Genomic DNA, 13,051 nt, shown 5'->3' with positions numbered 1-13,051 from the left:
AAAGTAACACAAGATGATCAAGAACCCCATTTACAGAACATCAAATACAAGGCAAATGACTAAACATGAAGTTATTGATAATGTCACAACCTGCCATACTAAGACCAAACTCAAATTAACTACACAACAATGAGAACTAAATAAATCCCGTCTCACTAAGTGTCATCTAATCTTTACCAAAAAAAACAAAAAAAAAACACAACACTTAAACGCATTGATCTTTCCGGAGTTATCGCTTGCAATCTTTATGCCTCACAGCGTTTTACTGAGGCTTTTGTCCTGTCACTCCACATGTCCTTCAGTGTGTAATCGCTTTTAGCTGACTGTCTGGGCTGAGATACTTATCTCATCAGCTACAAGCCAGTAAAGAAAGAAAGACCACCCACTAAATACCTCGCAGTGTAAGCTTGGTAAGTGCAGGCCTGACTTTTCTTCCTGTTACTAAGGGATACTGTATATCTTCGAGGTTTACATCCCCTTGTTGGGCTGTTTTCATCCTCTGCGACTGTGTGATTCACTGTCCAGTCTTTTATGACGATAGCAAGAAGGGCCAACAGTCCCCGAAAGGTAAAGAGAGAAAACCCGTCACATCTTTATAACTCCGGTACCCTGAGGCCCGCATGGACTGCTGGAGCAAACCACAAAGATATTAGCCACTGAGCAGTTGTTAAGACTCAAATCATAGAAATACTGAGTTTTGTTTTTTTTTTCAGATTAGGGAGATTATCAATCTTACACCAAACTGTGTAGGCTAACCTGGGTCTAACACAATTTATAGAGAGGCCGGTGGAGAAAGGCTTTGCACCACATAAACTGTGAGCCATATTTCTCTCAGTGAGGAAAATAATCAGCACATGTATCTGGATTGCAGAAAAACTGGCCTCCCGCAGTGGGTGATTAGTCAAGATAATTCAGGTACAACTACTGACTCACCCACTGACTTTCAACCTACAGTACACCTTGCCCGTCTAGACGGAAATTCCTGTCAGTCAACTCCTATATTCCACCCCAAAAAAAAAAAAAACTGTTGTGTTTTGGGCCATTCATCAGATGAGGTTTTAACATCTGTTTGGTCTTTTATGGGCAGAAGAAAATGTTTCTTGTCATGAATCCAAGGGGAACATTGTGTTTCTGACTGCGGTGCCTGCCAGAGAGCTGAGCAGATACAAGACATGTACTGACAAGGCTGGTGATAACTGCTGCCCTCGCCACAGGATTACACACACCTCAGTGCAATGCTACTTACAACACACACAGCAGATTCTGAACACGGGCCTAACCAAAGAAACACACACGAGTGTATCATTTGATTGCTGTTTTTCTTCTTAATGAAAAGCAGCATGTGATGTTTTGGTAACAACTAAGGAAGAAAGAATAGAGAGCACAGATAAAGCACAATGGTAATAACACAGTCTTATTAACCTTGTGGGGGCTAAGACCAAGACTGGCCTATATATAATAACCCATTAGCACCCAATTACCTCTGAAATGGGAAACTGCAAATATTTAACAGAATTGATGAATTAACACATGTAAGTCAGTCTAACACTTATAGATCACCCCCACCTCTAAGGTAGCAATTTAACAAAGCCGGTGGGGAATGAGTGCATAATAAAATGCCAGATCTGTGTGAGCAATAGCTGGCAGCAGTGTTGGAATGATTTTATGTGTACGCAGGCGTGTGCGACTGCAAGTGTGAGACCGTGTGTTCGTCAGGCAAAGCAGCAGTGCACTTATAAGGCCTGGAAAGTGGTTGCTGCTCTCTTCAATAGCAACATCAGATCATGTAGTATTTGAAAATTCATTCAGCGAAGAGCTAATGACCTAACATGGAGAGTACACAGCACTGCAAAAGAGATGACAGTGTGCCCTTGTGAGAGCAGTGAATACTATTAATGCAAAGGAGCTGCATGTTAAGACCGACTGGATAAGGCTTCAAATAAACACCATAAAATGTGAATGATATGAAAATGAACACCACAGTCTGCAGACAAAATCCTTCACCATGCACGCCGAACAAATGATCACATTCACATGCTCAGGTGGGTTCATTATGTGGTGACCAAGAATGTACTGAAAACCCTGAACAGACTCTTATGAATAGGCCAGGCCTGTCACATAGAAGCTTGTGGGAACATGAATGGCAGGATGATCTACAAAGTAAATCTGCAACAAGAGTGCAAAGACCATGGCGATCACAGATGTAGAGAAGCAAAAAAGTTTATTCCAAAGACAAAATAGTTTCTTACCCTTGACACGGTGAGGGGCATGCTGAAGTCCTTGCCACCCTGCAGCCTGAAGCCCCAAGGCGCTGGGCCGCTGAGGTTTATAGAGTACGTGTTCATAGCCTTGAGGAAGAAAAAGGAGGAAACAGTGTCTTAATTAGGCCGAAAGCCTGGAAAAGGTTTCCGAGGCCAAACATGCTTTTTTTCATCCAACCAGCCAAGCCTCTGGTTGTTTTGCATTTGTCTCCAACACAAACACACACGTTCAGTTTCTGTATGGATTAAGTCTTGCAAATGTTCTGTTTTAAGAATAACTGTGTTACATTAACATAACTGTGTTACATTTAATACATAACTGTGTTACATTTAATACATAACTGTGTTATGTTTTCAATGCGAACTATGGTAGAGATAATCAATTTCCCTCTTTCAGCTGGGTTATCTGTAAAACTTAAGACAATAAAATACCAGTGGTGCTGCTGGGACCAACAACAACAACATTCTAACATTTATCAACACACAAACTAATGGGTTGTCATCATTTGCGTCACAATCTGAGGAGAACATTTGTACAGAGGTCCGTTTCCAAAGTATACTACCATGCAAATATATGTACCATAGAAAACATCAGCACCATAAATCACCTGGACCTGAACAGCAGCAATATTCAACAATTATCTTCTTTGCTTCAGCTCATTGTGTTCACTTCATAATTCAATCATTAAACTGAGCTATAATTAAACAGAGACCCACTTTCCCACAACATACAAACTTGCCTTGATATGTTTTAATATTTGACATTACTACAGCTGTGAAACCATGAAGACAGAATGAAACCACCTCACCAGAGCTACTTATTGACAGTGGAAGGCTTGGCACTAAATAAGCAGGTAATTTTAAGAACCAAAAGCAACTTGAGACGCACGGCTATGTCACTTGCTCTCACTTACTTGCGAGTTACAGCTGTACCATTGACCTCTGTACCTGCACCTCTACTCCTGCCCTTGCCCCCTCCCTCAACCCCGCCAGGTGTCATTGCTCTTCATGAAACACAGCTAGCCACCTAAGATGCCACCAAGCAAACCTACCTTGTCCTCAAGGGCCGGCCGTTAGCCCAAACCTGGGAGAAAGCTTGAGAATCAGTAAGCTGGGACAAGCAGATTCTCTCTCTGTTGGCAAACCTTACCTCCCCCTCTGTCTGTGACACAGGCAAGCCCTAGCCTCTCCTCACTCCTCAGAGGCTATATAAGGAATGTAAAACTACACCAAACTATTTCAGCCCAACACCCACATGAGTCACTGGGAGAGGGGGGGAGAGGAGGAAGGAGAGAGGTAACGTCAACTACCCCTATATTCTGGCAAAAGCCTACTACATAAAAGCCAGTGGATTTTTTTTATGTAAAAAGTGCACTTGAGAAGCAGCAGGCAGCCACAATTGAAGTAAAGCTTATGGACCTCTACATTCCTTCTGGAGGGCATGAAACAGAGCAAGCAACCCAGCAATTACATTATATTAAAATCAAGTTCTTAAAGCAACAGAGGAGCTGGCTTACTGGGCAAATGTAAAATAAAACAGGGGTGTGGTTATAATTCCTTTTTTTAATTATAAAAAAAAAAAAAGGAAAATGGTTGTTTTCTGAAATACTGCAGAGAAACCACCCAAGCACTGCAAACAACCTCATCCATAAATCAGGCAAATATGATAATTTAATGGAATCCCCTTTAAAGTATTTTCATTCCTTTTCATTTTGTTTTGCCAACACGTTTGTCAATAGGCTCTAAATCAGATAAACAACAGTCTTAATTATTAAAACTTGGATTAGTTAACTGTCACTTTTCTCACATTATACCTCCTACAGAGAAGTCCAGGAGACAAGAAAATCAATTACCAGACAGACTGCCTGAGACAATAAATGGGAAAAAAAGGCCACAGCAGCAACAGGTAATGGAGGTTAGATTTCACTTGTGATAACACTTAGCAATAATATTAGTTGTTTGAAACAGATTATAATAAGACAGTGGAGGTAACGGTATGAATCTGAACGCATTTCAGTTAATTAAAAATACCACCCTCCTCCATGTTAACCCCGTGGAGAACAATCATTAGATTAAACCACTAAATATGCCTGCCTGTGGTAACGTTACCCATTCAAGTGACTCTGTCGCTGTTTATGGTCTTACTATTTATAATCTCCCATGGTGTCACTATACTGTTTTCTATAGGAACTTGTAGCCTGTCTCTAATGTGAGGGCTGAACACTCTCCTCAAATACACGGAATTACACGCTCGTTTATATTTTGGCTGACAGGCCACACAATCAGGAGCTTATGCAGCTTAGATTCAAATGATTTCAATGTGTCCAAGACAATAATTTGCAGCAGGTAACTAAAGGCTACACTCTTGAGCAGCGAAGGCTGGTAACACCGCTGCAGCGCAGACTTTGAATTTTGGTACTCTCACAACAGGGAAGGAAGCAGAGTGGGACAAGAAAACTGGACAAACTCTCGGCTCTCAGCGAAGTAGTTTGCACAGTTTCACACCGACAGCGGTTCAGAGCAGCGAGCCAAAACCATAATCTGCACAGTTAGGAGCACAACACAACCCATTCAGCAACTCACTCTGTGAAAAAAAAAAAAGTTGGCTTTAAAGGAAAAAAAAAAGTTACACTACACACAAAGGAACGCATTCATATGTCTGAACAAATGAATTAGCTTACCTCCTTTCCCTCCTGCTGTTCGCCAGACATCACGAGTCAGCCTACTGGATTATTTTAAAAAATAATAAATTAACGATCGGTAAGTAGGCTAACTTTCGGACTTCCTTGAAGCGGACGTCAGGAAGCCACCGTGGATCCCCCTGGTGAGCAGCAGGATCATTCCCTCGGATTCTTTTTAGCAGGACTCGGCTGAAACGTCAGAAGTCACATGGGCCGCTGCTTCATTTCATACCGTCGGCTGTAAACCAGGCGAGGCCGCGCAGCCCAGTCTGATGAACCGCGCGGAGCTCATCTGGGTCAGACATAAGGACTTAAAACAACAACAACAACAACAACAAAACAGTTAAGTAAAACAAACAAAACAAACAAAACAAAACAAACAAACAAAAATGCAAAACACCATGGTACAGAGTAAACAAATCATTTGTATTTTAATAGAACATCCTCAGTCAGGTCCCACAGCCCTGCATAGCATCGCTTAAATTTACTCATATTGATCTACAGATCAATAAATGTGCATAGTGTCCAAAAGTCTGAGACCACTTTCCCATTGGGAAAGATGTGACATCAATGCATCAATGCTGTTGATAGATAGGCTATAGATATGTAATGACTTGTATGTCTCTACCACATTGGAACTATAACCCTGATGCCACTGACAAGATTGGCACACATCAGTTTTCAGATGAGAGACAACAGCCCCATCCAATAATCCTAAAATGAAGGGAGCTAAGAAGAAGTTAAGGTGGTGAATCACAGTATGTGTGATATTTTAAGTATTAAAACTGGTTCTTGCTTTCTGGTCTGTCAGAAAAATAACACAAACATATATATTTATTCTAAGCAAATATTTATCTTTAAAAAACAAACAAACATATTTTAGCTGTTCGCGTTGTTTGTTGAGCTGCACATCATGAATGAAATGTGCTGCATATATTCTATTACTATAATTATTGTTAGTATTAGTAGTAGAAGTAATAGTAGAAGATAAAGAAACATCAGCGTTTAAAACACCACCTTGAGATGCTGCGGCTACAGAATAACTTTTAATCAAATACATCTGAAGGCCCACCGACAAAAGAGATGCAGCAGAGGACCAGCAGATGGAGACACACTGCAACAAAAGGCAAATGGTACCCTCAGGGTGCTGCCCTGCTTCATCATCACCACGGTGGCTGAACGAGTGAAGAAATCATGAATCATCAGTGAGGGCCTAAAGTCGAAGCTTGGGTTGTTTATTACAGAAAACTGAACTGTCGCCGCTGTCGCTCCCAGTAAGTTACTTGGAATAGCTGCTATTCGAGTGAAAATATTGAGGCTGTTTGAGATAACGTTGCAAAGCTGGTGGCCTAAATTCTGAGGCTGTGACATTTAGCTAGCTAAACCCACCAAGCTCCGTTCAACTTGTAAACACTTTTTGTGAAAGATGGCTGACAACGGTGCGCACACGGCTGAAGAGGACCCAGCCGCAGCTTTCCTGGCTCAGCAGGAGAGTGAGATAGCGGGGATAGAGAACGACGGTGACGGGTTTGGTGCGCTGGAAGGAGCGGACGGCCATCAGCCGGCTCAGCCGCAGCCGACCAACTACGGCAAGTTTGTGACTGAGCTAACGTCAGTTTCGGCTAGCAAGCAAACCAGCTAACTGAGGCTGGCTAATATGTCTACCGGTACATGGACTGGACTGGTAGGAGTTAGCGAACAATGGCCCCATCCCTTTATGCTATCAACGGCATCACTAGTTGATACAGACGTACAGTTTAGTCAGTTTACACTGTCCAATCCCTTTGTCTATACAATTAACTAATGCATCCTTAGCCTTGGTTTAGCTAGCGTAGCTGATGGCAGTGCGTTTGTTTGCACAGTGACAGCATACTGTAGTAAACGTTACTAAAGCACACAGTCCCAACAGTGTGACCTTAGACATGTCAAAGTATTTAACTACCACCCTAACAACACTGATCACGATCATATAGTAACGCTAAGCTGCACAGTGATAACCGGGCTAAATGACATTAGCTAGCTGTTCACACTTTTCCGGAAAATCCTGTCATGTTAACTGACAACGCTGCGCGGACAACATCGGTGCCCAAACAGGTGCTGCAGCATTTCTGAAGTCTTAACATTGGTGGTAACGTTTAAGATAAAGCGACACTGACAAAGGTTAGCGTTAAGGACTAAGTTAGCCAACACAAAGTGGGCTCACATAACGAGGAAGTGTGGCTGACAGGAAAGCTCAGGGAAGCCCATCTTAACTTTAATTAATGTTAATTAATTTGTTTTCTCATCACAATGTTAGACGGTTTCGAAGATGAGTCTGCCGCACTGAACGGGGATATGTTTCAGGTGAGCTTACCACATATTTTAAACGTCTCTTAAATTATATCAAGTCTATGTGTGGTCAGTTTTATTCTGATCCCCGTCAAATACTTTCATTTCCCTTCCCTTTTATTTTTCGTATTAGCATGCCTTAATGTATTGATGCGATGGCTTTACGGCCAATAATCTGTTAATAATGGAGTAAATGTCCCCCTAAAGGAGTCCAATGGCCCAACAGACAACTATGCAGCCATCGCCCAGGTGGATATTCAGAGACAAGAGCCAGAGAGTTTACGCAAGTGGAGGGAGGAGCAGAAGACACGCCTTGAAGCATTAGGTGAGCAAAAAATGTTCTCACTGGGTCATTAATCACACTATATACAGCACTTATTACTTTGTAGCTGTAGTGAATCACTGTGATTTTGTGGTTTTGTTGCATATATTTTTGTAGCTTTCCTTCAAGACCAGTGATGCAGCATGTCTAACGATTTCACACTTAGATCTAATGAAATGTCCCTTCTTTACCTCTGTTATTTCCTGTGTTTTCCTGGGGGGGGCTCTCTGACTATTCTGTTCTCTGCTTTTGCACCCTAACAAGACACGGCCTCCAAGGCAGCAGAGGCAGAGTGGAGAGAGAAAGCCAAAAAGGAGCTGGAGGACTGGCATGTGCACCAGAATGAGCAGATGGAAAAGAACAAGGCCAACAACAGGTTAGTGTCTGATATGTCCCCTGATAACATTCAGAGAAGTTACAGTTGGATTAACATCGTGACTTCATGAGGTCATAATCACTACATGAGCACTTCCTATTCAGCTTAACAGCTCCAAGTGTTGTATTGGCAGAGTTAGTTTTCTCAGTAGAAAGTCATTCAAGATTTTATTGTACATGTCAGGCAGAGGCACTGACTGTGTAACAACTTAATGTTTTAAAGCACAGAAAATATTGCCGATTATCAAATATATGTTTCATATAAAGACAGTTGGCCTTCTACGTAGAGATTTTACTCTAATTAAAGTGTTGTAAATTGTGCACACAAAAATATTGCAGCCTTTTCCTTTTCTTGACCGAGCTAACCCGTTCTTCTCTCACACTTTCCAACAGACTCTGTCCAAGTCTGGCACGGTATCACTCTGCATCTGTGGCTCTAGCGTTAGCCAGTTTCTTGCTCTGTGTCTGTGAAAGCGCTGAGAGACAATCCTCTGATGAGATATTAGTCTAGAACGCTGTGTCCAGTCAAAATGCCTGGAAAACAAAACAGGAAGCTTGTTAGCCAAAAGGAATGCATACAGCAGAAAGAAAATGTCCCAGTTCTCCTTCACATTAGCACCAAAGTATGTGATTGAAATGCTTCTCAATTCCAATCTTGTTTAACGGTGTATTACAGCAGTACAGACAGACTGTAATTAGCCTTAGACCAGTTTAAACATTTTCCATTTTCGTTTCCGCCTCATTAGAACTGTTTCTCAGTCGCTTACGTAATCCCTTTAATGCAGACCCTAACTTTTCTCTGCCTGTTGTTTGACACTGAATCTGTTCTCCTTTCTCCCTCTCTTTCCTGCTTTCTTGGCCTTGCCTGCGTACTAGGATTGCTGACAAGGCTTTCTACAAACAGCCCAACTCTGATGTTATAGGCTTTGTGTAGGTTTAGAATTCTTATGCTTTTTAACATTGAATGCCATTACCCCATAAATTAGCACTAGTCGATTTTTCACCTGCTGCATGCCCCAACACTAAAGTTACCGGTAAATTTTCAAAGGTCTAATTTGATATTTCTTGTATTTTTATTTGATTGCTACATAGGCCATAGGTTACTTATATATATATATATATATATATATATGTATGAAATGTGTCTCCAACAAAGTGTGTGAGTGGTATAAAGAAATGCATGAAGTTATTGTGGATCTTGTGCACAGGTGCTATTCATGAGATTGAACTTTGTGGTTGAGCACCATGTTTGTCTCAGACAGAGTTTTCTTTTGTGGAAACTGTAACTGAAATCCCTGTAACATAGCATCTCATTCACATCTATCCCTGGTCTTCCCTCCCACCCGCAGAGCATCGGAGGAGGCTTTCCTGGCAGAGAGTGACGGCGACAGCCCGACGGGAACTGAATGGGAGAGAGTAGCCCGTCTGTGTGACTTCAACCCCAAAACCAACAAACAGGCAAAGGATGTTTCTCGAATGCGCTCTGTCCTCATCTCTCTCAAACAGACACCTCTAGTTCGCTAGAGGAGGTCGCGGGGGGAATTTTGTTCTAGAAACATTGCCTTTTCAGTTTTAACCTCACGTCACATCAGAAGAGTTTGTATGCCCTTTTCCATAAAATTCATGGTATGTTTATAACCTCTGAGAACTTCCCGCCTTTCTTGATGCCTGTTATATTGAAATAATATACTTAACCTCATTCTCTCGTGAGAAGATGAAGGACTGCTCTATTGTTACGACATCCTTTAGCTGGTCAGTTTTATCATTGCTATACATGAGAAAATATTGTTACTTTAAGTTAAACATTTTCCTTCCCTTTTAACTTATAAATTTTCAACTTTATTGCATGCCTCTGCCAATATTTTGGATGCACAATTTTTAGTTGTTTTATAAACTTGCATTTTGGTCAGTGTCAAACACTTACTTATCGAGCACTGTTAAGGATTAGATTGTAACCACTTATGCCTCTCATCAATGTAAAATTCTAACCACAAATACTTTGTTCACATTTGTTGTATTATATCCCTAATCACTGTATTCAAGGTAGCTAGCACATTTTTCTCTTTCACGTACATAAGCTTGTGGCCTTTTTAATCTCGCTCTTACTCCAGTTTGAGTATTTAGCCAGATGGATTTCCTCTTTAATTAGGCAAAAATTTTCTGCAAAGAAAAAACAAAAAAATCACAACCAAAGACTTGTCATCTAAATTTTCAGAGTTCACATGATTAACGGCTTGAGCGATTTCTCATTTCACTGGTTTTCTCAGCAGAACTTTCATGCACCATTTTGTGTTACACTAAATGTGTTTTATATTTTGTAAAACAGCGGTCAGTGAGGTGTCACTTTCAACAGTAATGTCTGCACATTGTTTCACATGTTGCCTATTTGGACATTATGAATACTGAAAAAGTGAATGTTAAAAGGGAAATGGAAAATAAAAACAGCGGTATGATCGCCTAAATTCATTTGTCCTTAAATATTTACCCGCTAAGACTGTTGTCATCAGAACACCCTGGAGATAACCACTTGAAGGTACACCGCATCTAGGTCTGTGTCAAGTTCTTACTCTGTGAAGACATAATTTGGATTTATTTTCATGAGTGTCACACTTAACTGGCCACCAAAATGCCTCTGCACAGGTAAAGCGATTTCACAAAGTGCTGGTCCAGGCCTAATACAACATTTGGAGCTTGTCCTACTTAATGATTTTCATAAGACATGAAAGTGTGAGAATTTAAGGTGAGACAGGGTCGGTACTTGTTGAAAATCCTCCTCCCATTTCAATCTACTCACCTCAGCTATTAATATAAAAACTGTGTTCACAATAAAATTCCCCAGTGATTTTTTTTTTTAAATAACTTGTTTAATAAAGGTTGTTTAAGAAATAGCTGTCCCCTGAATGCCGTTGTGAGTGTGATGTTTTATCTCAAATACACTCTGGACACCTGGTTTAAATTAAAATTTATATCAGAAGGCATTATATTGATCATTTCAGTTACAATACATTTTAAATCTGACCCAGAAGATCAAGGAGCAAGTCCATAATTTATATTTATCAGCTTTTTGCCTGAGTATTATTATAGCACAAAGAAAAATCCAGCTTACTTTCTTGGGTTGGGCAAAGAGCTGATAATGTTTTGCTGTTCCATAGTTAGCCCGAAGCAAAATATTTTACCACCATGAGCAATTGCCAGTTTTCAACAACAAATAGTGTTGGCTTTAAGCCCCAGGTTTCTGGACAATGCTGAAAGCAATACATTACTCATTTCATTCAGATCATAAGATCAGTCCACTTCCATGATGGATCTGGTCTCATTCCAAGTTTTACAGAGGTAAGTTGAACGGACGATGGCCACGGTGCAGGACTGGTACGTCTTCATTACTTGGATTTGAGAGCCGTGCCAACGACACCAACAAGAAGGGCAACTATGGTGAAGCCTTGGGCAGCAATACGTCCCCTCATCAGTATCTGGGACTGCTTGGTTTTCCCTTGTTGGAAGGAGCGGAGACCAAATATCAACGCTCCTGCTGTTGCCAAACAACCTGGAGAACAAACAAAGCAAATCACAGCTTGTAGACAAGATCTAACAAAACAATGCCCAGGTCGACTGTGACCACAGACAAGATAAAAGTGATGAGCAGATACTTTAACTGATGTCACATTCAATGGGAAGATGAAGGCAGGCGAGTACTACTGCACTCACTGTCCTTTGGTACAACACAGGTCTATTTATCAGGCACACACTTTTCAATTTCACTTTTAGAAATTTCCCCTCTACTCAGTGTAATAAGTTCTAGCACGAGTCTAAGACATGTATCTATATCAAAGATCTCCAAAAAACTGGAAACGGCAAGTGGATAACAACAAAACATCAGGGGTGGCAAAATGTCTCTTTGTTTTGGTTTGACTCATTTTCAGCTTTAAAAATAGTTTACTAAGGGCACCATGGTTTTCTCAGTGTCTCGGGTTCAGGCAAGGTCAAAGGACACAAAAACAATTTAAACTCGTCTTAAACTAAAATACATGCAAATCATCCATTAACGAGACTCGTGTGACAGCAAAGAGTCACTGGCAGAGACATAAGGACACATACAGAAGGTTAGCTACTTTCTCTCTGCTGTTAGCTAACGCAGTTATTATGTCCTAACACCCTAAGCTGAGTGTGGTAAATGTTAATATGTAAACGTAGAATTAAGCATCACTGATTTGACCAAACCGTAGAATGAAGGACAAGCTCTACGGCCCCGGTACTGCGCTTGTGTAACATCACTCTGCTCTGAGCCTTGTATAACTCACCTATTGGGACGAAGGGGTTTTCTTTGGTTTTTCGGATAAATTTTTCTTTGAAGGTCTCATCTTTGATCTTCGGGTAAATGTTGAAGCCCTCGATGTCCGGGGGCCCAAGCTCAGGTTCCAGCAGCGGGGTTTTAGGTGTTTGTTCTGTGGCCGCTGGTGTTGCAGTTGCCGCCATGTTTGTTACCTCTAACTGCAAACCCTCCTCCTGCTTCTTCGTCTTCTTCGGTGCTTATTGGAGATTGGCAAAGCAGCTCAAAGGTGCATTACCGCCACCGACTGGACAGGAGGATAGAACAGGAAATTATTATTATATTATTATAATTTTAACTAAACTTGATTTTTTTAGTTTCTTTTTACTTTCTTTAAAAAAAAAACCTAATAATGTTACCACATATCTCTCAGCAGGAACTGCTGTTTTCTAACTACAAACCCAGTGGCCCGAGGATCTCAAGAACACTTCCGCTTACACTTCACAATAAAAGTCCGGATATTCTAAACATCAAAAAATGAAAGCAGTGGCATTGGCATCAGTGTTTATCTCCATTCTGCCTGCCATGTATGCATTGTGCACACAAAGTGCGCTTCTCTATCTAACAAATAATATGGCTCCACATAACAATCCCAAAATATAGAAACTTAAATATAGTATAAGACACAATATGTTTGTAGAAAACTTCCAAATACAGCAAAGACATAAGTACTGAATGTAATATAGCCCTGTTATCCTCTCTCCAATGGATATTTACTGGTGCCCTCACTGGTGAAAGCAGACGCAAAATTTACAAT

At 40.9% G+C, this 13,051-nt stretch overlaps 3 protein-coding genes across 6 annotated transcripts in view; 1 reads left to right on the top strand and 2 right to left on the bottom strand.

Moving 5' to 3' along the window:
* pdlim7 (PDZ and LIM domain 7) overlaps positions 1–5,107 on the bottom strand; it is a 31,757-nt gene extending 26,650 nt beyond the window's left edge. Inside the window, exons 1-2 of one of the 2 annotated variants that reach the window (XM_041047532.1) lie at positions 4,943–5,107; positions 2,250–2,348 (exon numbers count right to left, since the gene is read on the bottom strand). In XM_041047532.1, the coding sequence (XP_040903466.1) occupies positions 2,250–2,348; positions 4,943–4,972 (129 nt within the window). In that variant the 5' untranslated portion in view covers positions 4,973–5,107. Of the gene's footprint in view, positions 1–2,249; positions 2,349–3,313; positions 3,456–4,942 lie in introns of those variants that run through there. The other variant, XM_041047533.1, reaches the window with a different exon arrangement.
* Positions 5,108–6,073: 966 nt separating this feature from the next.
* On the top strand, positions 6,074–10,429 carry cltb (clathrin, light chain B). Of its 3 annotated transcripts, XM_041048199.1 has the most exons (7): positions 6,074–6,216; positions 6,369–6,531; positions 7,239–7,285; positions 7,478–7,595; positions 7,857–7,968; positions 8,361–8,381; positions 9,317–10,429. In XM_041048199.1, exons 2-7 carry the CDS (start codon positions 6,369–6,371, stop codon positions 9,489–9,491), a joined length of 636 nt encoding a protein of 211 aa, XP_040904133.1. In that variant the 5' UTR covers positions 6,074–6,216; the 3' UTR covers positions 9,492–10,429. The 3 variants fall into 3 exon arrangements, with proteins under 3 accessions (XP_040904133.1, XP_040904132.1, XP_040904134.1); XM_041048198.1 differs by having other exon boundaries at positions 6,086–6,531; XM_041048200.1 differs by lacking the exon at positions 8,361–8,381 and having other exon boundaries at positions 6,092–6,531.
* Positions 10,430–10,761: 332 nt separating this feature from the next.
* Positions 10,762–12,481, bottom strand: higd2a (HIG1 hypoxia inducible domain family, member 2A). The gene is made up of 2 exons (XM_041048201.1): positions 12,266–12,481; positions 10,762–11,511 (listed from the first exon to the last, which is right to left on the bottom strand). Exons 1-2 carry the CDS (start codon positions 12,438–12,440, stop codon positions 11,348–11,350), a joined length of 339 nt encoding a protein of 112 aa, XP_040904135.1. The 5' UTR covers positions 12,441–12,481; the 3' UTR covers positions 10,762–11,347.
* Between the last annotated feature and the right edge of the window lie 570 nt (positions 12,482–13,051).

This window comes from Toxotes jaculatrix, chromosome 10 (genome assembly GCF_017976425.1).
Source record: "Toxotes jaculatrix isolate fToxJac2 chromosome 10, fToxJac2.pri, whole genome shotgun sequence".
Taxonomy (NCBI): domain Eukaryota; kingdom Metazoa; phylum Chordata; class Actinopteri; family Toxotidae; genus Toxotes; species Toxotes jaculatrix.
This window is presented reverse-complemented; position numbering and strand designations above follow the sequence as displayed.

Bases quoted from the DNA above. Each gene is read 5' to 3' on its own strand.
- cltb (XM_041048199.1), top strand. From the start codon at position 6,369: ATGGCTGACAACGGTGCGCACACGGCTGAAGAGGACCCAGCCGCAGCT. The intron at 6,532-7,238 runs GCAAGTTTGTGA...TCACAATGTTAG, and splicing joins GCCGCAGCCGACCAACTACG to ACGGTTTCGAAGATGAGTCT. The intron at 7,286-7,477 runs GTGAGCTTACCA...GTCCCCCTAAAG, and splicing joins TGAACGGGGATATGTTTCAG to GAGTCCAATGGCCCAACAGA.
- higd2a (XM_041048201.1), bottom strand. From the start codon at position 12,440: ATGGCGGCAACTGCAACACCAGCGGCCACAGAACAAACACCTAAAACC. The intron at 11,512-12,265 runs GTGAGTTATACA...TTTGTTCTCCAG, and splicing joins AAACCCCTTCGTCCCAATAG to GTTGTTTGGCAACAGCAGGA.